Source organism: Gymnoscopelus microlampas, assembly GCF_963454915.1.
Source record: "Gymnoscopelus microlampas genome assembly, chromosome: 10".
NCBI classification, from domain to species: Eukaryota; Metazoa; Chordata; class Actinopteri; order Myctophiformes; family Myctophidae; genus Gymnoscopelus; species Gymnoscopelus microlampas.
This window is the reverse complement of record NC_139947.1, coordinates 33,018,498-33,046,098: the sequence shown is the minus strand read 5'-3', so window position 1 is coordinate 33,046,098 and position 27,601 is coordinate 33,018,498. Positions and strand designations below refer to the sequence as shown.

General features: G+C 43.1%; 1 protein-coding gene across 1 annotated transcript; it reads right to left on the bottom strand.

Annotated features, from left to right (window-relative positions):
* Positions 1 to 164: 164 nt before the first annotated feature.
* On the bottom strand, positions 165 to 27,577 carry noc2l (NOC2-like nucleolar associated transcriptional repressor). Its single transcript, XM_084069640.1, has 18 exons — positions 27,498 to 27,577; positions 25,569 to 25,703; positions 25,258 to 25,441; positions 24,827 to 25,055; positions 21,831 to 21,921; positions 21,648 to 21,726; positions 20,244 to 20,354; positions 18,450 to 18,563; positions 17,793 to 17,981; positions 16,762 to 16,901; positions 15,794 to 15,905; positions 13,637 to 13,750; positions 11,826 to 11,927; positions 9,445 to 9,588; positions 3,630 to 3,743; positions 2,976 to 3,111; positions 708 to 791; positions 165 to 587 (listed from the first exon to the last, which is right to left on the bottom strand). The coding sequence occupies exons 1-18, from the start codon at positions 27,515 to 27,517 to the stop codon at positions 412 to 414; spliced, it is 2,274 nt and encodes a 757-aa protein (XP_083925766.1). The 5' UTR covers positions 27,518 to 27,577; the 3' UTR covers positions 165 to 411.
* Between the last annotated feature and the right edge of the window lie 24 nt (positions 27,578 to 27,601).

Genomic DNA, 27,601 nt, shown 5'->3' with positions numbered 1-27,601 from the left:
AAGCTCGTAGCGCGGCACTCGGTGCCGCGCTATGAGCTTGTATATCTGCTATTTTTGAATAGCCCAAAGTGTAAAATAATGCTTTTTAGCTCAAATCTAAAAATGACACAGATTCCAGGTCTTAATGGGTTAACGAGCATTTGACAAAAATAAGATAGATGTCGTGAGGATTCAGAAATTCTTGATATTTATTTGTACATTTACACGGCCAGTGGTAGAAAATTACACAAACACGTTTGTACTGTACAAAGTTGGGTCAAGCATAATATAAAATCCAAAGTAAAAAGTTAAAGAAAACTGTAGAGATTCTAAATGTACTGAAGCAGAGTTTCAGCGCAGGGTGGGATGAAGCGGGGTCGAGGGACTCTCACAGACAAACTCAAATGTTAACGCTGTGTGTGCATGCGTGACTCAATCATCTTCATCCTCAGACAGCTCCAGGTCCTCCACCAAATCCTCTCCTCCCGCTGCCAGATCTTTCAGCGCGGAGGTGGACAGCTGCTTAGGAGCCTTGGAGGGCTTTTCTTCCTCCTCCTCGTCATCATCACCGACACCACCACGTTCCTCCTCCTCGCTGTCGTCGCCATCTGGAACACCAAGTACGAGAGGATTATATTTGCATCCAATCACAAGGGAACGAGAGGGGAATTATGTTTATGCGTGTGTGTGTGTGTGTGTGTGTGTGTGTGTGAGGGGATTCTACACACCATCTAAGTTTTCGTCATCGCTCATGTCAGACAGGTCCTCAAGGTCATCGTCATCGTCATCTGACCCCCGACTGGGCTTTTTACCTAGAGAGAGGGCAGACGGTCCTATTATTCTTCAATGTGCACATGAATTCGTATCGACACAGACGCTAGTTAACACAGCTCTTCCCCAAGTTTTGCTCCATGTTTGTCACTGCAGTCTGAGGACTTTAGAGACACCTATATGTGGGCCAGACTTCAGAGGCTGCTGGAAGTGTCTCATTTCCTCTGGAGATGGAACTGAGAGTCGATTACAGCACAAACACCCATGACAGTTTACTACTGGCAATTTCAAACATCTTATGCTCACGGCCTAAATATAGCGAAGGGAGATAGCAGGCAGGTTCCACAGCAGGCTGCTACAATGATGATGATGGGTGAGGGTGTACTTGGTTTACGTGTGTATGCTCATGCATTCGCCTGAGAGAACTTGGGAGTGAAGTTTGTCTGAAAAGTGTGTGGTATACGACACTGTGTGTGTGTATGTGTGTTTGACTAGCCAAAGGGATGAGAAGAGGTCCATGTGCTTTGAAGTAGAGGTGTGATGAGACGCTGAGGGCGCATAGGGGAGAAGAGCAAAGTATAGATACTTCCTCTGTCTGTTACATTCCAATGCACTCACATGCACCTTCACACGCACGCAAACACACAGAACATATATAGACTTAAACTTTTGTACTTCCCTCATTTCACTTCCCATTTAAATTCAAAGCTGAAGGGAGAAACAACATCATTTTCTCAGTCTGCCTCTCTCTTTTATAACTCGGTGCGTGACGGAGAGAACTGGACAAACACGGCACAGGATGTCCCCACATGACCTGGACGACTTATCGCCCCACGCTCGCGCCACACACATCCATCTCAATCATCGGCCCCCTCTTCTCACAGGCTTGCGCTTTCAGAGAGCGAGACATTGAGAGAGAGAGACACCACAGAGAGTTTGGTGACCTGCCCAAAGGTTTTGGCTGTTAAAGACAGGAAGATATGGTGTGTGTGTGACAGAGAGCGAGAGAGAGAGCCTGCTCGTATTATGTGTATGTGAGTGTTTTTGGAGGACATGCGGGGGAAGCCAGTCTGAGGCCTTCAAAACTGGAGAGCAGGAGCGTGAGAGACAGAGTGAGGGTGAGTTAGAGAAGGCGAGGGAGAGAAAGAGTGGGGGACAGCGAGAGACACACACAGGAGTGGGAGTGGCCACCTCTGGCAGCTCCACTGGGCTGGTTTGAATTAGGAACCCCCACTGGGATCCAAGCCTGCACTTCCTGTCAGCGCGGGAGGGAGGGGGGCGGTGGAGGGGGGGGGGGTTGGGGGGCAGGGAAGGACGGACGAAAGGGAGGGAGGGAGTGGAGGGGAGGCCAACGGCTCGCCGGCAGCTGCCCATCCGTTTGCTGGGACTCTCCCTACAATGAAGTCCAGATGCAACCAAAATCCCCGTGCCGCCTACTCGTTCCCTCGCTCCCTTCACTCCCTTCCTCTCTCTGACCTTGCGAAAGGGCTTTTTTTCCTGCTCCGAGCGTGTCCGGGCGTGAAGCTATAAAAAGTGGGGCTATGCGGCTGCCCGTGACCTGCACACGACCCTGGGAGGACAGGACACCCAGGGGTTAAAGAGACACCGAGCCAATGGCTCCTCTCAGCGGAGGTATGAAAGATAGATAGAAGGACTGCACACTATATAATGTTCCACAAGCCCCTCTAATAGAAAGACAGCATTTAGATCCTCCTCTCAGCGGTGGGACAGAGCAAGGGAAGGGGGCTGTGAGAAGATCACCTCTTCCGACTGGCAGAGGGTGATTTTGTTCAGGTTTGGCATTTTTTTTGTTTTTCTAATCCATGGTTATTAGATAACTTAAGACTTTTTGGCAACTTGTTTGCCCTGTGACCAGTTTTCAAGTAATGCCATCACACACATTAATATGCAAGTACAGGTATCACAAAAAAACTGTTGCCCCACCAGAGAGCATATACTGAAGATTCTTTGTTGAACTTGGCTTTTACATAGGTGTCTATGGTGGCTGGGTTTGCCGTAACAAAACACAGCCCCCTAGTGGCCAAAAGGGGCAGAACACACAAAAGTGTGTGTTCTATCCTTGTTTTTGTGTGGCATTTCCAACAACAAATACTGCTAGGGTGAGTTTGTGGGAGATACAGAGTGTGAGAGAGCAAGAGACAGTGTGTCAAAGAGTGAGAGGGAGACAGACAACAGAGGGCAAGTGCGTGAGAGAATGAGCCTACCTTTGAATTTGAGACCTGTCCCATCATCATCTGAATCATCATCAGAGTCAAACAGATCCTTGAATTCCTTCTTGTCCTCATCCTTCTTCTCCTGGATCTTCCTACGCTTAATCTCAGGGAGATCCAAGTCCTCCATCTTCACAGAGGACAAAGAAAGGGGTCAGGACGGAAGTCAGAAGACAATGATTGCGTAAAAAAAATGCTCAAATTAGCAGCAAAAAAAAATATCACCACACAATGAACAGCAAATGTTAACATAAATATGAACTTAAACTATCCACCATGTTAGTTCTGTTGACCAACAGTTTTCTGAAAAACGTATGTTGCTATATCAGTGGTCCTCAAACTTTTTCATGTCAAGGTCCACCCCCAGAAGCAAAGATTTGAGTAAAAATAAATTGCTTTAAAAATAATTTTTCAAAAATAGCGGATCTACAAGCTCATAGCGCGGCACGGACTGACGCGCTATGAGCTTGTATATCTGCTATTTTGGAATAGCCAAAGTATAAAATATGGCTAAAATGTCACAGATTCTTTAACGGGTTAAGTGGGTGGGCCATGAACACTTTCAAGATTTCCAATGGGCTGTAATCCAGAAAAGGTTGGGAACCACTAGGTAAGATAGTTACTCTAACCACTAGGTAAGATAGTTACCCTTTCTTTGCCAGAGATCTCCAGCTGGATCTCCTTCTCCCTCAACTTCTTCCACTGGGTGTAGTACTTGGTGAGAGGAGTTCCCTCCTCCAGAGTCTGCTTCTCCCAGGCCGCCTGACAACAGAGTACACACACGGCCATCATCACAACCCTGTAGGGCTCTAACACTTCATCAAACTAATCGATTTAATCGATTCGTTTTGCGTGACATCGTTATATGACAGTATCAAGTATAAAATAGGGATTTAGTGGTTAATCAGACTAATCCAGGGGTCTTCAATGTTTTTCAGGCCAGAGGACCCCTTAGCTGAGAGAGAGAGACGAAGCAGGGACCCCAACTACATATTGGATTCATGCTAAATGTGTGCTTTCAGACATTTAACGACTTAAAACCTCGATACTTTGTAAACTTGACTGTTGGCTCGGTACTTGGTCTGCTCTTTTTTCCTGTACACCAAACCTCTTCGCCGAAAATAGCGGCTCTACAAGCTTGTAGATCTGCTATTTTTGGCTAATGTTCCCTCCAAAATAGGGATGCAAGGGTTCAAGTGGTTAACGTAAAAATGTTAACTTTAAGTCCCTATCACACAAAGATTTGGTGACCCTCCCTGCAGAATCTCTGAGGACCCCCTGTTGAAGACCGCTGGACTAATCGATTTAGTCTATTAAAAAAATAATCAATTCGAAATGTTCATGCTTCGAGATTATTTGAAAAATCTGAAAAACAAGAAAGTATCATCGTGAATAAAACTAGAAAAGTGTGCTACTAGGAGCACAGGTCTTCTCCAGGCTGGGTCGCCTGCCCCAGGGCTGTCTCTTGCTATAGGCAGTAGACTTTTACACTCTTTAGAGAAATGTAGAACCGTGCAAGAATCCACTAAGAAGCCATTTAGCAAGGCTTCACCTTGATTCTAAGATGACTAGTTGTGCCTTTCCAACACATAACATCAATTGACCAGGAGACAGAGAAGGCGAGGGGTGGGAGAGACAGGCAGGGATGAGACAGTTGGACGAGGGGAGGAAAAGATAGAGTGAGGGTGTCTGAAAGCGGAGACTAGCGGATCCTCTCCAGCCTTCCCCTAAAGGTCTTTGTGGACGATATTGATTAGGCCCAATCGCATTATCTGACCGACAAATCCAATAGAGAGCACAGACTGCGGCCTCCTTCGCCCGTTACACTAACGCATTTACCGCAATTTGCCGTGCAGCTATTAGGTCGGGCGACGCCGAGCACAAAGGCAGAGGCGGAGGAGACGGAAAGGCTAAAGGCCAATTTATATTTCAATGCACGTCCCTTTCGACAAGTGTCACTTGATTTAAAAAAGAAAAAAAAAGAAGTGACGACTGGCTGCTAATCTCCCAGGCCCCGGCTGCACTTTCTTCAGTCAACGAAGTAGAAATAAGCCTTAAGTGTCGGTTGCAACTTTTGAATTAAGCCTAATTCTCAAAACCCAGACCAAAAAGTAAAAAAAAACAACAGATAAACAAGTGAGGAGGAGCCAGGAAGACAAGCGATAACGTACAAATGGAAGGAGAGACTAGACAGAGAGACACTGGGAAGGGAGAGACTGAGATAAATGGGGGGGGGGGGGATCATAGTGAACAGAGAGACAGAAAAATAGACTGGAGCAAAGACATACTGTATGGAACAGAGAGACAGAAACATGGCAGGGGGGGGCATACTGTAGGGAATAGAGAGCGATAAAGAGATAGAGGGGTCATTTGAGAGTGAGAGGGAAGGAGAAAACAGACAAGAGAGCAAAACCTGCAGAGAGGCAGGGCATCATTAATTAGGCTCTAGCTCTCAGTTTGGATGACATGTCAGTGGGGTGTTGCTGGCCGGAGGGGAGTCGTGGCCTTTTCCACGGCAACAGCAGGGCTCGTCCCCTCTGCCTCGCCCGTGGTGACACCTCTCCCGTTGCCACAACGCTGGGGAACGGATACCATGGCGACAGCCTCCGCTGGGCTGGGAGCCGTGGCGACAGGGGCTGGCGCTACCGTGGTGCCTGGCTGTCTGTGTGTTGTACTTTGTCAACACACACACACACACACACACACACACACACGCACACACACACACGCGCACACAAGCAAACTTGCATGTGCGCGCACACACACAAACACATTCTCATCACCTAAATTACACCAAGAAGCCTCCTCTTCAATTTCAGCCCTAAAAGCTGTTAAATATTTATCAGGAGTGCACGGCGAGGATCTCAGTAGGAACAGAGAAAGCCACGTGAGATTTAGTATTTATATGCATTTTGTAGAACAGGTTGTTTTGGAAATGGAGCCAAATTCAAACACACACACACCTTCCTCACTTGACTCTCTTGCACACAAGGGCAAATGTACAGTATGCACATGCATTGCAAGCACACACACTATCTCTCTCTCTCTCCCTAATGGCCACTCATTAAGGCAGAGCCGCTTCCGGTTCAAACATATATAAGAGCTTCCAATAACCACAGGGTCCCTCTTAAACTCAGAAAAGTATCTGCCATTTTCAATCCTGGCATGGTGAAGCATCACATGTATCTCTGAAAAATACTGAAGCCAAAGAACAGTAACTGTGCAAGGCGTGGAACTGAGAAGAATCAAAGTTATGCTCATCTTGTTCCTCCCCTGTCCCACAGAATGTATTGTTGGTGGTACTGTGGAAGGGGGTATATTCTTATTATACTGGTTATTACTATTATATCTTATTTAATGGTGTAATTGTTGTGGAGGTGAAAGTCAGCCTCTAATTACAACCTTTGATAATCAAGACATACAAAAATCTGTTATTTGCCCGTTATGTAGAATAGAATATCCTGTAGAATGAAGATTTAGCATTACTTTCCATGTCTATTTCATCAAGTGAGATTCAAATGTGGTTTAATATAGATAGTAGAGCACATAATGTGTATGTGAGCAAATGTCTATGTGTCTATGTTACTTGTTCAAAGAGAAGGTTGTGTGCAAGGTTATATAAATTTTGCCTGATGAAGACCTAAGGGTCGAAACGTTGCAGTATTAAAAAGCGAGTTTCTTGGAGCTTGAAACAGTGTGCGGACCTCCTCCTTCTTTTTCTATGTTACTTGGTCAGACCGCCCAGGTGTATTGGGCCGCCCAGGTGTATTTGGATTCAAGTATAATATATATTATATATGTATATATACACATTGTATGTATATATTTTTTTATCCGTCAGAGAAAACGACACCATCTGCGATCGATAACTGATGGATAATCTCTCATCAAGCCTGATTTATACTGCATGTAGTTGCGCGCCAGTGAAAATAGCAGATCTAAAAGCACGTGTTGCATTTTGACACGTTGTAATCTTGTAGATCGGCTGTTTACAAGTATCAATCAGGCATCATTTACAAGTTAAACCAGGTAAAGGAAGTCCTTTTCTCCTTAGTCCCCGTCCTGATTGTGTAATTCTTCTCTGAGGTGAAATTGGTATTAGCAAGAAGTGAAGTTGGTATTAGCTTGGGTATTCTATGAACGAAAGCAGCAATTATGCTGTGTAGCTGCAACAAGAGTCAAGTGTGTATTCAGTACACTCGCAACTTGACCATTGTGCAACATGCAGAACATTTGTTGTGGCTAAACACACATGGATTAAAGCCAAAACAAATCTCATGACTGAATTTTTTTGTTGAGCCAAGTCCCAATCTGCAATTTGTGAAACAGCATGAAAGGAGCTTCACCACACTAGTTCACCACACTAGTACCGTTTCCTAAACAGTTAGCACATGATTTGATATTATCGTTCTAATCTAAACCTATGTAACCTATATAACCTAACCAGTTGAAGGAATCACAAATTGAGGATTTCATCTTTGCTTTTATGAAAGCAAAAGGTTAGCACACTTCATCCTCCATTCAATGTTCAAACTTTGATCGGACAGGGTAAGTTATAACTATAAAATGACGTTGGCCTTTGGATGAGCAGTCTCAGAACTTTTTTCGGACGCTCCCGCACCCCTACATGTTCTGACTGTTCGGACGGTGTGATTTGTCGGAAGTTGGGCGAGTGTGATATATTTATTTGTGTTTCCGCATTCAGCCCAGGCTTCATTCTGCCAGCAGTGAAGGCAGCGATAGTTTGAACAGACTTTGGCTGAGTATATAGGGACTAGTCTCTAGTGACAATACATAAACACAAACTGTCGCAAGAAATGGCAAAACCTCCATTCCTCTGTGACAAATTTCCCACAGTGTGTCGGAACGATATCCAGGTATTAAAATCACACGCTGGTTGGACACAAATGCTTCAATATCTCAAGGCGAAAATATTTCAATAAAATGATAAGGAAGAGAAGCGCAGCACCACAGGTAACTTAGCGTTTAGCATGAAATGGCAAATAATTGCATAAGCCTCAATAATGACTTGTGTTGTCAGTTAAAGGTAGGGTAAGTGATATTTTTTGGTTAAAACAAAAAGTATTTTGTTAAAAGGTTAAAATACTATATTCTGATAGTAATCATTGCTATAGAGTTTTTTTTCAGTAACAGATGTCTCCCTGTCTCTCCAGCTCTTTAATAAACAGAAAATACATTTTTCGGTAGGTGTCAAAGCCAATCAGGAGAAAGTACCCATTTTTAAGCTTAATTTGTATAGTGTTCCAGTTCCAGTTTTAATCTTTTTCCGAGACCTCTATGTGTGTAATGAGGGGATCACCGTGAGGACGGTGATCACTGAAAATATTTTGTGACTACTTGAAAAAGGTTCAAAAATGGTTAAAAATCCAGGCACTCAACGTACACTTTTTTGAAACACCCCTGGCACTCAATGTGTTAAACGATTTGTCAGTGAAACCAAGACCAAACTAGATTGAAGCTTTTTTCTTTTTTTCAATTCCAGGGGTCAGTCAGCTGGCACCAATAGTGAGTGCACTGAGTGAGAATAAATTGATTTAATCTTTCTTTTAGCACTAAATAATGGATTTATTTTTGCACAAACTTTTTGTATTGTTAATTTAAAGCCAAGTGTCTGTTTTTCAGGTCAAAATGGCCATGAAACAGACTGAAAGGGGAGCATGTGTGTGAATATGGAGCAATTGACCAGCACCAGAGGTGTTCATATGCTCAGGTGTTGGAGCTCTTCTATGAAAAACCAAGAAACAGTAAGTTCATATTACTCTCCCCATGTGGGTAGATGGGGAGGGGGTCTGTGAAAAATGTGAAATTTATAGTAATATTAAGAAAATCACAGCACTGTCAAAGGTCACACTTTCATGTCATTTGTCACATGTAATAGTTTTTGTGCCAACAGGTCATGGATAGCTCCCACTTATGGATAACCACTTAAACCCTACTGTATACGTAGACTGTGGTCCCCCAGGAGTCATTACTTGGTCCCTTCCTTTTTTTACACGCTACACAATTCTCTTAGCTGAATAGAGACGATTTACAATCCCACAGCACGTTGCGTTGCTACGCGTCGAGTGCTTGTAGATCTGTTTTTTTCCGAATGTCCGGCTATTTTCACTGAATGTTTATTATGACATGCCCAGAATATGTATGCTAGGGTTCATGTGGTTCCATCTATAAGGTTTGGGAGACAGAACAGGTACACTTGATTGGAAACATATATTGATGCTGCAGGAGGTGAAATGAGGGTGCAGGAATGGCAAGGCATACAATCCTGGCAAATATCTTTTCTCTCGCTGTTCAGTCTCTCCATTTCTCAAACACACGCACATTACACACGTCTTGTTAGCATGCACACACTAACGTACCGCTTACACACACCAATATATGTACACTCACACAAACACAGGTACACTGCATCTCTCTCTCTCACACACACACACGCACTCACCACCGCGGTGGCGTCGGCCACTCCGAAGGCGGCCCTCTGTCTCCGGTTTGTGATGTGGCTGCTGTTCTCCTTCACCTTTTCCAGCAGCTGGCGCACCGCCTTGCAGTAATTGGCCACTTTGCATTCCTTCAGGAATGCTTTCAGCTGTACAGGCCAGGGGAAGAGGGGGAGAGGAGGGATGAGAGCGAAGGAAGAGGGGGAGGAGGAGGGAGGGAGAGAGAGAGATAGAGAGAGAAAGAGTAAGTACTGGAAGAAAGATGTAAATGATCATCCAATCCAGCGATTATATTTAGGGAGGGCAGAGGGCGGCACACATTCAGCCTCAGTTACTCCCGACAGATGTTATTTACATTGGCGAGACCTCATCTGACACTCAAACCATAATAGAAAAACAGCTTTATTTGGCTGTTGGTTAAAGCCCTTCTCATTCCCACAGGTTGTAGGAGGCAACGGTGAAGCTGGATAACCTGTCCACGTTATTTGTCTGTTATGAATCACGTTAACTCATTCCCTGCCTAGAACGACTAAAACGACTTCTGTCCCATAAGCCATGCCTGCCTAGAACGACTAAAACGACTTTTACATTTAAAAAAAAAGAAATTGACCCAAAGACCAAGGAGATATGATTTTTCGAAGATCTAGACTCCCATCCACTTCCTTGTTAACTTAAAACTTAAAAATTCTGTATCTCGGCTCCTGAGTATTTTTTTTTTTCAATGAAAAATCTTGGCAGTGGGCAAACACGGCCAGAAATAATTCAGGCAGTGAATGAGTTAATATGCTATGCTATGTTGTGTTGGGCCATTCTGACGTTCTACCGGCTCCGCCAAGCAAGTTCAGAGCGTAATATTTTGAACATGGGGAGCACAGAGTAAATACCGCTTTACAGTCTCCGCCAAGCCAAAGGCGTGGCAGAGACTACACTTTTCACCCTGTCCGTCCGTCCACGTCCGTCTGTGAGGATCTAATCGCCGGCACTGTTGGGCCGATCGCAGCGAAACTGTGCACAGAGCAGAATCTCTGGTCCGAATTTTTCAGATCGGCCTGTTATAGCGACATTAGCCTACAGATTTTGTCCAAACATCACGCAGATCTGTACACGATATCTCTATAGTCATAGTTATTTCAGATTTTTCATATTCCATTCTGATTGGCAAAATTGACATCTAAAGTTTGCAGGAGTGCCCCAAAATGCCTCAAATCATGAACGCAGCATCCGATTGCGGTGAAACTTTGCAAGCACATTCGCACTACGTTGAGGAACAAATTCCACCCTTTTCACATTGCCCGATTATAGCGCCACAAGCCAATCTTTGCAAAAAATGTTTTATATATTACTCCTACCGATTTTGTCCAAAGATCACGCAATCTGTCTGATTCTTCATATTCCATCAACATTGCTGCCCCACAATAACCTACCTGACCTGGTGGAGACCTGTGCTCCGAACTTTCTATTTTTACCTTAATTCCTTACTACATGTCCTTAATAAATGTTACGTTGGTAACATTAAGTTGTTATCTACATGAAGGTGATACAAGCAAAAGCTACAAGAACATTCTAGCGAGTGGCATGTGCATGTAGGCTACTTGGCATTTCGTTTTTTGCTTTTTGCAAATCCAGTCATAGCCGAATTTCAAATGGCAGGAGTAAATAGTCTGCATCAGAATACAGTCAATAAAGAATTTACATCTATTTGAATACACTAGGTGTGAATGGACGTGTGTGTTAGTTATTGAGAATTGAACCTCGCAAAAGTTTGAACTTGGACGCAGCCATGGAATGCAAGGCAATTTGATAGCAATGGAAATGGTCAACACAACGCTCATTAAACGTTCAATGGCCACAGCGGATCAGGGCTGTAACTCTAATACGTGACTAATGGTTGTGTGTGATACAGACTATAGACTGTATCCAACAGGAAGTGGCTCCTGTGGTCACAGAGATGATTAAAACAAAAGCTCTTAATAACCACACTCCATATTTTTCCCTTATCATTTTTGGTCTGGCAACTAGTCAAGTGTTGACCTTTGCTTCGGGCATAAATAATCTACGCTCAGGCCTGATCTACTTCCTACATCAAGAAATCCCCAATGGTTATTGAGGTTAAGCTTCCAAGGAACTACGCTATGAAGGCAATGAGCTGTAGAATCGATAAGAGACAGTTTATTATGGAAGTCAATTATGATTTTTGTCAGACAAACGCAAAACATCTTGTTTGCATGTTAATTCGGTGTAGAAGAAATGTTCATTTATTCAACTAATCCTCTCCATACTGTACAACCAAAACAGGATAATCACTTCATGTGCATGCAGACTTATTTTGTGGGAAAGGATGGACTTCACCAATGGATGGAGAATTACATTTAAAAAAGCGTTTTACCTGGATCATGGTGGGTAGGGCCAACTCTGGAAAACCGATGGAGCAGGACTGCGTGTGGAAGTATTCTAGGACGACATCATACAGCTGGTCTATCAAACCGTCCTGAAACACATCACCAAAACCATGGTTCAACAAACACAACACACACATCAGACTTGGGCCAGAATTCAGCCATTTACTGTAACTGCAATATCCTAGGTTCTAAATGGGTTTATGGACAAAATACGGACAAAATCAAATATCACAAATATAGTTTTTTACCAAATACTTCAACATTGATATTGTGATAACATTGTAATGTGACCAATTTTTTTTTGTCAATATTCAAAAATAGCCGATCTACATGCTAGCAGAAGACCAGTAGAAGATCAGAAGAGAAGTAGATTCCATTCACGCTTATTGTATGGCCCAACAGGTCTGAATATCACACTTTAAGCACATACGTGACCGCGATAATACGCAATATTCTGCCAATATGAGTCCAGGGTAATATAACATGAATACAGCCATTTCACTTTTCCAAAATCAAGTACCAGGACTCGCAGAATCTGCATTGTTTGTGTTCGTTTACGTGCCAAAAGTGTTATTTGGAGACATGTTTTGCCACACATTAACCCCAAATGTCCCTCACTCTCTGAGCACAGACATGTGCTCAGGTAAAAGGTAACCAACAATAAGTGGCCTCATTTCATTCCCAGGTTCTACCAAAGTTCAACATTGTTTTAAACTGTACACCTGGATGTGCAAAACTTCAGTGTATTGATGTTCTCATTGACATTCAAAATGGCTACAAAGAGGTGTCACTTATTCATGAAACTACCCTTGGTGCAAAACTAAACTTTGTGCAAGATTAGAGGGACCAAAATGCCTCACATTTTTATTTGAGAAACTTGACAGCTCAGCATATGTGTGACAGAGACGACCATCAGCTTTAGATTCACTGTAAAAACAGCTTAGCCTCTAGCTGTCACCTGGTGGCTGTCACCTACGGCTTGCAGCCAGAGGGGTCCCACAGGGTTCCATACTCGGCACAGGGATTATTCTGTTTGCCACGCACAAGGAATTAACCTTACTGGCCCCTAGAGACAGGCCAATCCAACTGTCAGAAAGAGTGACATCTGTCAAGAATATTTGCAGCGTCACTTAGACATCATAATATTGGAGGGAAATAATTTAAAACATACTAGACGACGATCTATTAATTCATTGTATTAAATTATTAACAGTGTATCTACAATTACTCAATTCCAATGCTCCTCAGAAAAGGCTTGTGTAGTCTATCATTCAAAAAGATGACTATATGTTTATCTCATGATTGGACAGATCAGTGTTTATTTAGCCACATTTGGAGAGAACAGACAAAGTAGGGACTGCGGTGACGGCTGTGGTGCCAGGTGACAGAAGTGAAAACGGCTCTGGCGAGCGGAGTGCGAGGGATAATCCCAGTGGGCCGTGTCGCAATCCTCTTGGCACCCGCACAGAGCGTGGCGATTTAGGCCCAGTGACAAGGGGCTTTCAGCGGTGCCCTCAATCCCCTTATGCACACACGCAGCCTAACACACAGTGTCAGGGAGCTGTGTGAAAATACATTAACCAGGACCTGAACCCCTGATCTGATTACCTTTCTGCTCCTTCTCAATGCAAGACTGATCATCAGCACTGGCGCCGACAGTAGCGTGCACGGTGCACCACAAATTTGTCGGGGAAACGTAATGCTGAACACATTTATAATACGGCGAAGGAAAATAATCTGTCCTATATTTCTGTGTAGGAAGAAAATCTGTTAAAAGGCTTGACTTAAAAGTACCGACCCTGTAGGATTTCTCCATTAGGTTCACATTGCTCAGCTTCAGAATGACTGCAAAATTGATGGGTTTCTTGCTCATGCGACCAGGCTTCTTGTTGAAGTCCACTTGTTGGAAGCTCTGTAAAGAAATAAATGGGTAAATCAATAAAGGTTAACTGAGATTGAAGTGCTTTGAAAATATCGATCTTTTGTTTTGACTGTGTATTTTCAGTTTCATCCACAAAGAACAGAACTTGTTTGAGAACCTCAGAGAAGAAAACAAGGAGGGTAGTGCACTACAGATCAAACTACTATGTGGGTGATAGTACTGATGTCTGTTCTTCAACTGAGGTAGAGGAATTACAGTTATGGTTCTAGTTAAATGCCATTTCAGTCAAGTGCTTAGTTAATTAGAGCAAAATGAAAAGAAAATATTTTGCACATGCAAAGTTTTATTGTGTTGGTGTTGTGTGGGTATGAAATCACTTGATTTAGTGTACGCAGTTCATTCAGAATAATGATGATATGGGGTGAATTCATCAGAATGCTGTAAAAAGAAAATCTACATTATTTTCCATACAGTATAATAGTATGTCTCAAACATGACACTATCCCCAAAAGATAAACTTGATGGCAAATAAATACCACAATCCACTGTACTGTATACTGTATTACTATTATATTCCAACTGTTATTGCTCATTTGTTTTCAAAAGACACTTCTTTTTTTTTAACTCCAATACTAACGTTAAGTGAGAAAATACATTTCCATCTTACACTAAGTCCATATAAAAATGCACATTTCGATTATTCTGTGTCACCACCCACCCACCATGTGCCATTTGGCTGTTAGTTTTTGGTTTCATTTGTGCCCACTGTGTACAGGTTGGGTTTATTTCTACATTTCATTTGTGTATATATCTATTTCTGTCTCCCTACGTGTGTGTGTGTGTGTGTGTGTGTGTGTGTGAGGTCGTTAATGCGCTCAGTGTGCGGGGAAGAACAGAACAGCGCTTCTGGCCGGTGCCGTCTCTACAAACATAGGATGTGGTGGCGGTCTGCGGGGGAGCCAGAGGGGAAGTGGGAAAACATGGGCCAACCCTGATACACACGCACACACACGCACGCACACCAGCACACACACACACACTACTGCAGCAGGAAGTTCCAAATCATGTACCCCCCTTGGAGATGCGAGAACATGCACGCGTTCGTGTTCAGATACACGCACACACAAACACGAGGAAGGGGCTGCTTGCTTCTGCTGCTCTAATTAAAACGGTAGCAGTGTACCTCAGCCTTGCCTTTAACGAGGGGAACAGTAAAGGAGAAAAAAAAACACAGGAAATGGTGTGCGTCACAAATAAACACGGCTTGCTGCTAGGGGGGTCTTTGGGGGGAGGAGGGGGGTGGGGGTGGGGGGGTGTCTGCCATAGGCACAGAGGATGTGGTCTGTGCAGCGCGTTAGCAACAGTGTGTAAACCACAACGTTGCCTTTATCGCTACGGTCAAACTGCCGCACATGCACTCACTCACACAGGCATGTATGTGTGTGTGTGTGTGCACAGGAATACACATACACACTCAGGCGACGCTGACCACTCCCAGTGGTTGTCGCCTACACACTGTCCCTCTCCGGCAAACCACAGCAGGATTCCACGCTGACACAAAACACTTAGGTCACATGCGCGCACACACACACACACACACACTACAACATGGCACTTTAAACAACCACAAAGCACCCAAAACAAAGACAATGTTGGCGGTTGGGGACCCTTGATTTGTCAGGTGTTTCTCTTACTTAATACACACACACAGTCACACACACACAAGATCCTCGTCTTAGATGAGTTTCCTCCTGAGCATATTCACGTTTTAGCCGCTGAGACCGACTTGTTTTCCACTGCCAACAGTCGACGGAACATTTCGTCATACCTACTGTTCTTTGTTTCCATTTGCGGCAAAAAACAAGTGACAGTAATAGACACTGACTAGAAAGCCTTCTACACACTTACACCTGTTTTACTTCATCCAAACACCACACTGGTGGCTGGGGGAAGGGTCTGGGATTAGATCAACGGGCCACTTGACTATTAATCTAACCTATGTATTAATTCCATTTATCCTGAGCGATCTACATGAGTGATGAAGTGAAGGTGCTTGATGCCATGGGGTCTTACCTCTAGCAAGAAAGGCAGAACAGGTACAAATGTGTTGGTGCTGCTTGACAGAAGGGTGAGGGCTCTGCAGCAGTGCAGCCTCAAAGGATAGTATCTGGAGGTGGGGACCAGCCTGGAGAAGGAAGAGTAAAATTGTGGTCAATGCCTCCTCCTGCTGGTGGCAACAGGTACAGCAACCTGGTAGTTTTACACCTATCAATAACATGGAAGTTGATCCAAACGTCATTCAGCTTTCACATTTAGCAGCAAGGAGAGTTTTTGTTGTCTTTTTTTCATTTTCATCCAATTTAGTCATTATGCCAATTCCCCCCAAGTACCCCCTGTCACGGTCTTGCCCCTCCATAATCACTCTGCTCCTTCACTAGAGGCTTTTACATTTTTATTGGAGACTATTTTCACCATGGCCTTTGACACTGTTTTATTGTGTACATTGTATAACTCTGTAATGCTGTTTTTAGCCCTTTTTATTTCTGATTTGTAATATATTATTTGTCTATTTGTCTTTTTGTCTTAATCTGTTTTTCTTTGTCTTGGCCCGTCTTGTTTCAATTATTCTGACCTTGTACAGCACTTTGGTCGACCTTTGGTCGTTGTAAAATGTGCTTTATAAATAAAGTTTGAGTTGAGTCTTGGGGATAGTTGCGGACAAATACACCTCCTCCGATACACGGATGACATAACATCTATGCCCAACTTCCCATGTCATTCTGTACACCATGAGGATCACAAAGGAATTAAGTCTGACTTTAAGTCAGACAATTATTTCAACTTCTTCCTCAGGTCAGGTCAGGTCAGTTTGACCTGATGAAGCACTGAGGCTCAAAATGCTATCAATAAATCTAGCATTGGAGCATATGAGTGTGCAGGTTCCATTCTTCTCATGATCATACTCGACCCCAGCACCTGACAATTGATGTGGGTATTTTCTTCATCTTACTATAAAAATTCATCATATCATAAATACTCACTTTATAGTGCCCAATATGACCTGGCAGAGTGGGTAGATGAGAGGCTGCAGAACATCACTGGGGTATAGGGTACTAAGGACCCGACACCACAGGTATAGACAGTGGATATACTGCCAGTTATATACGGACTGGTATGTCTCCTAAAGAACAGCAAAGCACAAAACATGTTAGCAGCAGTAGAATGTAGAATATATATATATATATATATATTTTAAAGCCCTGAAACACTTAGGTAACTAAACATATTGAGCCCAAACCATGACGTAACTCCTTTATTGAGGTGCATTTCTACTACAGAAAAGCGTAAACTTGTTATCCTGTGTACAAATTCAATATCTATATTACCATTGTCTAAGAGAGCAGTTAAAATTTGCGTTCAGCTACAAAAAAAGAGACCATCTTCTTTGACCACTTACACCCTATACTTAGTTGACCGGAGTACCCCAGGGCTCTTACCAGGCAGCCTCCTGTTTTCACTTAATATCTTTGCTGAAAATAGCCAATCTACAAGCTCATAAGTTAACGCGTCACAATGGGATGCGTTCTGAGTAGGGGTGTGCCGATACACTAATTTAACGAAACGATACGATATTGGGCTCACAACTTCGATACGATACGCACTTTTTTTTATTATGAAAATATATGGGGGAGAAAAAAAGCAAATGCAAACAAATAATTCTGTTTTTGCATTATTCAGACATGCAAACTTGTAGCTTTTCAGCTACAATAGCCGTTTTGAATCCAAATAGGGCAATAGTGTGACACCTGACCCGAAAAAAACCCCAACATGTTGTCACCCTTTTCACCTCGGGGCTGTTTGCATGCCTGATTATTATGATTGTAAAAGGATATATTTTTTTCCCAAAACGATACATATCGTCACGAAAACGTATCGCGATACGAGCTTGTAGATTAGCTATTTTCACAGAAAATGTTTGCCCCCACAATTGGAACACATGGTTTTACGTGGTTAGGTACCATCAATATCAATGATTAGTGATGTGAAGAGGAAAGGAAGCCAGCATGCTTACCTTCTTCTTCATGGTCATTGCGTTTCTGATGTGGATGGCCAGCTGTCTGATGTAGATGAAAGCATGCTGGTAGCTGACCTGGGTGTCCAGGGAGTACATCTCTGTCAGAGTCCGCTGCATGAAGTTGATCATGGGCAATGCGTTGGGAGACGTGAACTTGCAGTTTTGTACGTAGGAAATGTACATTTGCTGCAGAGAGAGGGGAGCAAAGATAATAACTAGGATTCACAAGTACGGTTGGAGTATCGTGGTTAAATCCATCTGACAATAGTTATGTATTTATAGATACATATTTCACATATTAACAATGTGAAATTGTGTTGTTTGGAATGAAAGTGAAACTACTTTTTTGGGGGGTGACGAGGAGTGACACACAGCAAAGGTCGCCGAGCTCGGGAATCAAACCTGCGACTTGCTGTCAGGCCATCGGCGCCCCTATTATTCTGTCTTTTAACCAAGGTTTTTCTTGCACAATAAAATTCAGTGTATATGCTATTCAAGTCCATTATATCTGGCTCTTGGCCTCACCTGGTTGAAATGGCATATTTCTATAGCTATCTTACAGTGTTCCCTGGAAAACCAAAGATGTTAAAGAAAGGCTCATTAACCAACATTTTGGTCCAAGTGGCCTTTGTCAATGTTAGCCAGTCATGTTACCTTAAGAATGGGGTTAAGATATGTCTGCTGCTTGTGTCGGCAGAGCTTGTTCAAGGCAAGGAAGGCCAGGACCCGGTTCGTCTCCTCTCCCGTGCTCCACTGCTTCATCAGTTGCTAAATCAAAGACAAAGAGGAAGATTGTATCCAAAAGCCTTGAGAGGAACTGTGGTTCAAATCCTGTACACAGAGTAATTAAGAGTCTGGCCAGGAATCATATAATCCCTTTGATTTCACAACACTTTCATTCATAGATCAAACATTACAGCCTAATAATAAAGTGCAAGGGTCTGAGCCATAATGCCAAGCACAAACAGAAAACACAAGCTTAAGAAAAACTTAAGAGAAACTACTTGAGCCAGTCCAGTTGACACAAATTCCGTTAATTCTACAAGAGCAGAACGTAAAACAGATAAGACAAGTACATTGGAGAAGACCATGGACGGACTAAAAGGCCTTTCCATAGTCCCAGCTCAGCACGCCACATCTATCGCGCCCATCGCAGCCAAAGCCGGGCTGAGTGAGTCTAAATGTATAAAATAAAGAATAGCCAGTAGTGATGCGCGGGTCGTGTTTTTTCATGACCCGCCCCGCCCCGCGACGGAACCCAACCCGCCCCGCGAACCCATATATGAATCTACGGCTCAACCCGCCCCGCGACCCGTGATTTTTTTTTATTCTGTAAAATCATGGTTAGAAAATAATCCCCAAGTGTATTCAAACTGTTTTATTGTTAGTATTCTTATTCTTATTAGGAATAAAGACAAAACAAGAGCATGTTATTATTTTTATTTTTTTTGCGTGTGAGAGCGCGTGACCCGCTCACCCGCAGCCCGCACAATTTTCTCCGAAATTCTGACTCGACTCACCCGCGCCGCGGGTTGACCCGCGGGTCCCGCGGGTTACGGGTCAACCCGCGCATCACTAATAGCCAGCACTTTGAAGTCCTTCTGGTACTTTCTAATGAAGAATTTACGGCACGGGAATACATGGACGCGTTTTGGCGTCATGCCTTCGTCAGTGTGAATCACGCTGACGTACCAGAAGGACTTCGGAATGCTGGCTATTCTTTGTTTTATACATCGAGTCTTATTGAGCCGTGCACCCGGCAAACCGTTGTTTGAATGGACTGAGTTGTGCTTGTTTTGCTTCTACTTTGAGTGAGTCTAAACTAAGCCTAGCCCAGACCAAATAATATCATATCACAATTTTATTCAGCCAGAATCACGATCTAATCATGATTCCTTTTTAATGTTGTTTTTTCAAGATTGTTATTTTATTAAGATCATGAAAAAAATATATTATGATTCAATATATTTATATATGATTATAATACGATATTATAATATATATTATTATTAATATATGTTCATAGACCGACAGATTTGTAATCTACGCATTTGTTTTTATGCTGCTGTTCTATCATTCGGTGTATGCTAGCTGTGGATGGTCGTGTTGGAATAATATTTGCAATATCTCTGAAAAGGCAGATCGTGGAGACATTGTAATCGTTCACGGTTGATTATCGCCATATGGCACATGAACTAAAATGTATTTAACGTATAACAACATTCAAGTAGAATTATATAAGAAGGCGTAACCCAGGTAAAATAATGGCTCACTCTGCAATAGTTTAGTTGTCCACCTGTTCAAAGTAAAAGACCACCAGTGCGCACTGCTTTGAACTGCCATTATAAAACAATGAGTGGTAACCATTGCACATTTTCCTCCCAAAGTCGATGATTAGTCAAGGTTCGATCATTTATTTGCCGTATACAGTAATAGGTTGGGCCTCACCTTGACCAGGTGCCTACACTGTTTGGGCAGACACAGGTAATAAGGCACCATTTGGTTGGTGTGTCGGAGCACAGCACAGATGACTGTGGCTTCTGTCAAACAAGACAATAGCTAAAGAGAAGGAGAGAAAGACAGAATTGTCATAAACAAATCATACATCCAAGAAAAGAGTATACACAGGAAATTGATCATCTATATATACAATTTGAATCCTGCGCCATGTCGGTTGTCTGTATGTATGTATGTAGCCAGTGTGACGTCATATGACATCACGGTCGTGACATCACGATGAGACACGCCAGTGTGACGTAATCTCACGACAGCATGACATCACATCCTACCTATAAATAGGTAGGATGCACCAGTTTGACGGCTTCCATCCTCAACACAACCCACGCCGACGACCCTTTACACAAATAAACTGCTAACTTCATCTCCTGCGATTTCAACTATCTTTTCACATTGTACACCACTGCACACTCCCCACAGGTCTGCCATACCAGGTCTGAGTAATCACAAAGTGGGTTTTGGTCATTGGAGAGGTGATGCACGTCACCTCTTTCTGAAGTGGGTACTTTCAAAGCCTGCCGTGGATTTAGGAGAGCACAAAACTCTCTCTCACACTGTGAGGTGCCTGTAAGGTGGCACTGCAAAGTGAACGACGCGTCACGCTAGACGTTCGGGCCGCGTAGCGGCCCGAACTTCTAGTAAACTACATAAGCTAGAAATGGTGGAGAGTTGAAATCTAGTAAACATATCTAACATAAATAAATAATTGCCGTGTCCAAAACAAACATGCAAAAATCACACCCTGTCCCTTAACCCATTGCATGCCAATCACGTAGATCTACGTGAAACTATTTAAAGCCGCCACGTGCCAATCGCGTAGATCTACGTGAAGTGAAAAAAAATTCAAAATAAAAGTTTTTTGTTTTTTTTTGGTCCAATTTGACCCAAAGACCAAGGATATATGATTTATCGAAGATATAGGGGTCTATCCACTTCCTTTTTAACTTAAAACTTAAAAAATATTCATCTCTGCTCCTAAGTACTTTTTTGTTTTTCAATGAAAAATCTCTGGCACTGGCTAGACATTTTCAGAAATAATCTCTGGCAGTTAAAGGGTTAAATTGTAACATCAATGTTACAATTTAGGCATTTAGCAGATGCTCTTTTAGCAGATGCCCTTATCCAGAGCGACCTGCGTGTGTGTAATGATCCAATCTCCGTGAGAACAGAGGTCACAGAGAATATTCCATGATTTTTCACTTTTTTTTTTAAGGTACAGTAAAATCGCCGTTTTCGCTGGCAAGGGGACCGGAGATTAATTAATTAATTAATTCCTGCCAGTGAAAGAGTTAACATGCCAGACCACCAGTATGGTCCTTTAAAAGTAAAACAAACCTGAACTAATCCACCAAGGTACATCTTGATGTCCAAGTGGGTCTTCACCCATCTGGAACTGGATGATGGTAGTACTAACCTGGGAACATCAGAAGAACATAGAATTAGGGGAGGAGCATCTGTGCAGAAACATAACTAAATTGAGGAAAGCTGAGACAAACTGATGTGATGTCCACCTCTTACTTATTTTGGTCTTTGTCTGGCTTTAGGCTGAGCATCTTCTGCAGTGCAGTATATATATCTTTGATACAGAAGAGGACCAAGGCGTTGAAGACTGCAAAAGCAATTAGCAAAGAAAGAGGAATGAAGAATAATAGGTATAGGTAAATTAATGACAGTCACTAGCCAAATGTTACCATTATATTATACTTGTTTTTATTCAAGTACATGTTGTTGCTTAGTCTTTCATATTCGTCTTGATAAGAGCAACTGTAATTTCGCTCAGGAAACAATTAAAGCGGTAACTTTTTTAATTAATCAAATTAGTCATTTTGTCCAATCTGTACGGTAGAGTATGTTAATACAATATAACTATACAATTGGGGTGGTTGTATGTTGTCTCTCTGCTCTTCTATCGAGACATTAAGATTGTGTCAAAGGTCATGTCTCACAGGATCTGACACAAATTTTGAACTGATGGTCAAGATTCATTTTATCCCCTGAGCAAGCAGGCAGGCTCGATTAGCTCAATGGTAAAAAATTCAGGACTTAAGCAGGAAACCGGGTTCAAATCCGGGGTAGAAGAGGAAAGTTACCTTCCAAACTCTCCTTTCTACTTTTTCCTCCTCTCTATCTGCTGCTAAAGCTGCTTTCTTCTGCACTAAAATTCAGGCTTCTGCTTCCAACCCTAAAAAACTATTTGAAACTTTCTCCTCTCTCCTGCAACCACCACCCCCTCCGCCCTCCTCCTCCCTCCTCCCTGACGACTTCGCCAACTTCTTTGACAAGAAGGTGAACGATATCCGATCCTCCTTCACTCCTCCCCCGGCTGATGCCCTGCGCACTACCCACACCTGTCTGCCTTCCACCCCTCCCTCCCTATCTTCATCTACTCCTCCTCCCTCTCCCCCACCCTCTCTATCCCACTTCTCTCCCCTCTCCTCTAAAGAGGTCCTTCTCCTTGTTACCTCTAGTCGCCCCACCTCATGCTCCCTGGACCCGGTCCCATCCCCTCTGCTGCAGTCCTCTGCACCTGAACTCCTTCCCTTCTTAACCCACCTTATTAACACCTCTCTGACGTCTGGCTACTTTCCCTCTGCTTTCAAGACTGCCAGAGTCACCCCCCTCCTGAAGAAACCCACACTTGACCCCTCTGAGATCAAGAACTACAGACCGGTTTCCCTTCTATCCTTCCTATCTAAAACTCTCGAACGTGCTGTCTTTAAACAACTGTCTTCCTACCTCCACCAGAACAACCTCCTGGACTCCAACCAGTCGGGCTTCAAAGTGGGTCACTCGACAGAGACTGCCCTCCTGGCAGTGACGGAGTCGCTCCATGCCGCTAGAGCGAACTCTCTCTCCTCAGTCCTGATACTCCTGGACCTGTCTGCAGCGTTCGACACAGTGAACCACCAGATCCTCCTCTCCACCCTCGAGGGGATGGGTGTCTCAGGCTCTGCACTCTCCCTGTTTGCATCCTACCTGACGGGTCGCTCCTACCAGGTGATGCTGAGAGGGTCTGTGTCAGAACCACACAGGCTCACTACTGGGGTTCCCCAAGGCTCGGTTCTGGGTCCTCTTCTTTTCTCCCTCTACACTACATCTCTTGGTGCTGTCATCCACTCACATGGCTTTTCCTACCACTGCTATGCCGATGACACCCAGCTGATCCTCTCATTCCCCCCCTCTGACACACAAGTGGAGGCACGCATTGCTGCTTGTCTGGCTGACATCTCGGAGTGGATGTCGACGAACCACCTGAAGCTCAACCTGGACAAGACCGAGCTGATGTTCATCCCGGGGAAGGGCTGTCCTCACCGAGACATGGCCATCACCATTGAGAATGCTGTGGTGACGTCAACTCGGACTGCGAAGAATCTGGGTGTGACCCTGGACGATCAACTGTCGTTCTCGGCTAACATCGCATCAGTGACACGGTCCTGCAGATTCCTCCTCTACAACATCAGGAGGATTCGCCCCTTCCTCACGGAGAAAACAGCCCAGGTGCTCATCCAGGCTCTTGTCATCTCCCGCCTGGACTACTGCAACTCCCTCCTTGCTGGTGCTCCGGCATCAGCCATCAGACCTCTGGAGCTTGTTCAGAAAGCTGCGGCTCGTCTGGTGTTCAACCGCCCCAAGTTCTCCCACACAACTATCCTTCTCCGTTCTCTGCACTGGCTCCCCGTAGCAGCTCGCATTCAGTTTAAAACCCTGGTGCTAGCCTATAGAGCAGTGAAAGGAACAGCTCCTTCTTACCTCCGAGTTTTGGTCAATGCCCACACCCCTGCCCGACCACTCCGGTCTGCCACCTCGGGGCGACTGACTCCCTCGCCACTCAACGGTCCTTCTGGTCGATCGACACGGTCACGACTTTTTTCTGTTCTGGCCCCACAGTGGTGGAATGAACTTCCCACTGAAGTCAGGACAGCAGAGTCACTGCCCATCTTTCGCCGCAGGCTGAAAACCCACCTCTTCAGGAAACACTATCCTTCCTCTTTGCCTGGCCTACTTGTTGTTAACTAGTTGTACGAACTCTTGTTTTATTTTTGTATTGTTTTATTGGATCTTGTTTAGTCGATACACTTATTTGTTTTAGCTCGTGCTCATTGGATTTTGCCATTTTTGTCTCATCTGTTTAAGAAAGTAGGTAGCTGATATATTGCACTTTTACCTTAGCGCTAGGTATACTCTTGGTTGCTTGTTTTAGCAGGAAATGTACTTAAAACTTCTGGTGATTAGTAGTTTTCGTTCCCTACCTATGTTGAATGCACTTATTGTAAGTCGCTTTGGATAAAAGCGTCTGCTAAATGACTGTAATGTAATGTAATGTAATGTTACATAGTGCAGCTATAGATTATTTTTTCTTGTAAATAATTCTCTCTCTCGGCTTGAGTCCTTGAATCTTTCACACACAGCGAGCAAAACCTTGGGGAGCGAACCCTGATTTATCAGCAAGCAACAATACAGGTTAACAACTGGATAACCTGCGCTAAAATCTTTCAGTGTGAACTCGCCATTACCTGAACTGTCAGCCACTTTGTACCGACATGGGTCTCCATCGCCTTTGGTGGTGGCCACAGCAGCCTTGAAGGCCTGCGTTACCTCTCTGAAGAGACGAGGGGACGGTTCCTTTTTAATAGCTGCTCTCCAGTCTTCAATCATCTTTTCTGTTACCTTGATGGACTCTACAGCCTGCTTGGATTTCTTGGCAGACCCTTTTTCTTCTTCTTCATCCTCACCATCAGCCTCCTACGTTCAACAGATATCAGCGTCAGATTATATGCCTTCATCATGGGAAAGGCCATCACATGTATGCACATTGCACACACACACACACACACACACACACACACACACACACACACACACACACACACACACACACACACACACACACACACACACACACACACACACACACACACACACACACACACACACACACACTTACCTCCAGCTCAGTAGGCAGTGTGTGGTACTTCTTTTCCTCTTCATCCTCAGAGCTGTCTGTGTCATCAAAGTTCAGGAGTGTTCGATCATTGTCCTGCAAGAACTTGTAGAACTCTGGATCCTTGTTTTGCAACCTGGACAACTGGTCCTTATGCTCAGAAGCCTTGCCTTTCTTCTTTTCAGCCCTGTGAAGACAAAAGTGGAAAGAGGTAAATCATTTAAAATGATTCCTGTGTGACAGAAATTGCTGATCCATAGAAATTATATAATTATATATAATTTCTATGGATGTTCAAGCAGCAGAAAACTCACTTCTCAGGAGCAGCTGATTGCCCTCCTTTCTTCTTCTTCAGTCCATTTCGTGTTTGTGTGTCTTCAGGGTCCTCCTCATCTGCAGAGTCAAAACCTGACTGGAGGAACTCATCCACGTTGAGGTCTTCCAGCTTCCTGCAATAGTTATGTCAGGCGAGTTAGCAAATGTACCATTAGACACATATGTGACTTCACCCGGAGCTACAGCGAAAAGAGATGTCACAGATGGGTCTAATCATCTTTTACTTCTACTCCACTACATCTCAGAGACAAATATTGTACTTTTACTCCAGTACAATACAATAATTTGAAAACTTTAGTTACTTTGTAGATTTTGAATATTATTACAAAACACACATTAACAACTTCAGCCCTTTTTAAAAATTGAAAGCTCACAACACACGTTGTAAGCTTGTAAATCTGCTATTTTCAAAAGATTTTTTATACATTTTAGACATAATGATAACTTGTGAAACGGGACATTCTGCATTTTTGATTTTATTAGTGATGATAAAATTTTGATGCCAATGAATACTTTTGTACTTTTACTCAAGTACATTTTTTAATACAGGACTTTTACTTGTAACAGAGTATTTCACCATTGCAGTATAAATATTGGATTTTTTCCACCACTGATCATTCATGTCCTTAATGTAACACAAGCCAAGTTAAATAACGTCATGGCATAGTTCCAAACTGACTATGCCCTGGGTTAGAAACCATAGATTACGCTTGATAGATCTAAAAAACTATGTATTTTATGTATGATCTTGATATCTATCTAACCCTTCTATTTTAGCGTGCCATCTTGGCATGACTCAATCATGTCAAGGTTGCTTCTCAAGACCTCTATTTTCTCCTCTTTGTGAGTCTTATTAAAATGTCATATCCATGTTACCTTGACACCAAACACATATCTCTGTTGACAATAGTTAATATGTCAAAAAACAATATTCAATCTCACTATAGCCTCACTTGTGGGTGAAAATGCAGCCCACAGGTCTGTGTCTGATAAACCTTCTGCTGCTTGTTGCTTAAATCGGCTCTTGGTGTGTAAAAACAAGGAAGGTCACGTCATCAGATGAAGAACTTGCCACAGGAGAAGATCATTTGGAGCCACTAATATGTAAACAAAATGTGTCCTATCTGTTAAACCTCAGTAGGTTGCCTTGGTTACCATTTCTGATAAGAATGCTTTAAAACACTCTCCTTTCTGTACTTGGGAGAGAACACTTAGATAAACGTTTTACCACTGTACTGTAACCTGTCTGGTTCTCTCAATAAAATGATTCATTTTATACAAACCATGCATGGCTGTCTGTGTCTTATTGCTTCGTGAAATGACTTTGCTTTTCGTGGAAATAATATATATATATATATGATATTTTATTTTAAATAAGGTAGGCCTCAAAAACCTACTTTATCAACGCTTATAACGATGTAATGGAGGAATAATAAGCTACTGGCAAGCTGTTTAGGACCTGGTTTGTGGTATGTTTTATTGCTACTAGTGTTGATGATGATAGGATATATTATTGTATGTCTTTAAATGTGTCTATGAATTGAATACACAGGACCACAATGGAAATAAGCCCTCAGGGCTTGTTGTGTTATCCTTTTGGCACCATTGTATAATCGTACCAGTGTACTATTTACAAACTGTTAATAAAGTATTCAATCAATCAATCCAAATGGTTTAAACCGGTTGTTTACAGCTGGCTAATGCTAGTAGGCCTACTAATATCAACACAAGTTAGCATGCAGGGTTAAGTTATCCACAGTTACCTCATTTAACAACACCGAGTCTTAACAACACCCATAAATTCAAACAATGGCCTGAAAATACACCTAAACTATCCATTGTATGACTATTTCACTATAATAATACCCCATAATAACGATAAAGACTTATACTAAAGACCCTCATACCTTTTCTGTGTCGCTGCCATGCTGGATGATAAAACGTGACTCCCAACCCACTACCCACAATGCATCAGCAGTGTTGCCAGATTCTGCGAGAGACATAAGTAACC

Bases quoted from the DNA above. Each gene is read 5' to 3' on its own strand.
- noc2l (XM_084069640.1), bottom strand. From the start codon at position 27,517: ATGGCAGCGACACAGAAAAG. The intron at 16,902-17,792 runs GTAAGCATGCTG...GCTGTTCTTTAG, and splicing joins CAATGACCATGAAGAAGAAG to GAGACATACCAGTCCGTATA. The intron at 15,906-16,761 runs GTGAGTATTTAT...TTCCTTCTCCAG, and splicing joins GTCATATTGGGCACTATAAA to GCTGGTCCCCACCTCCAGAT.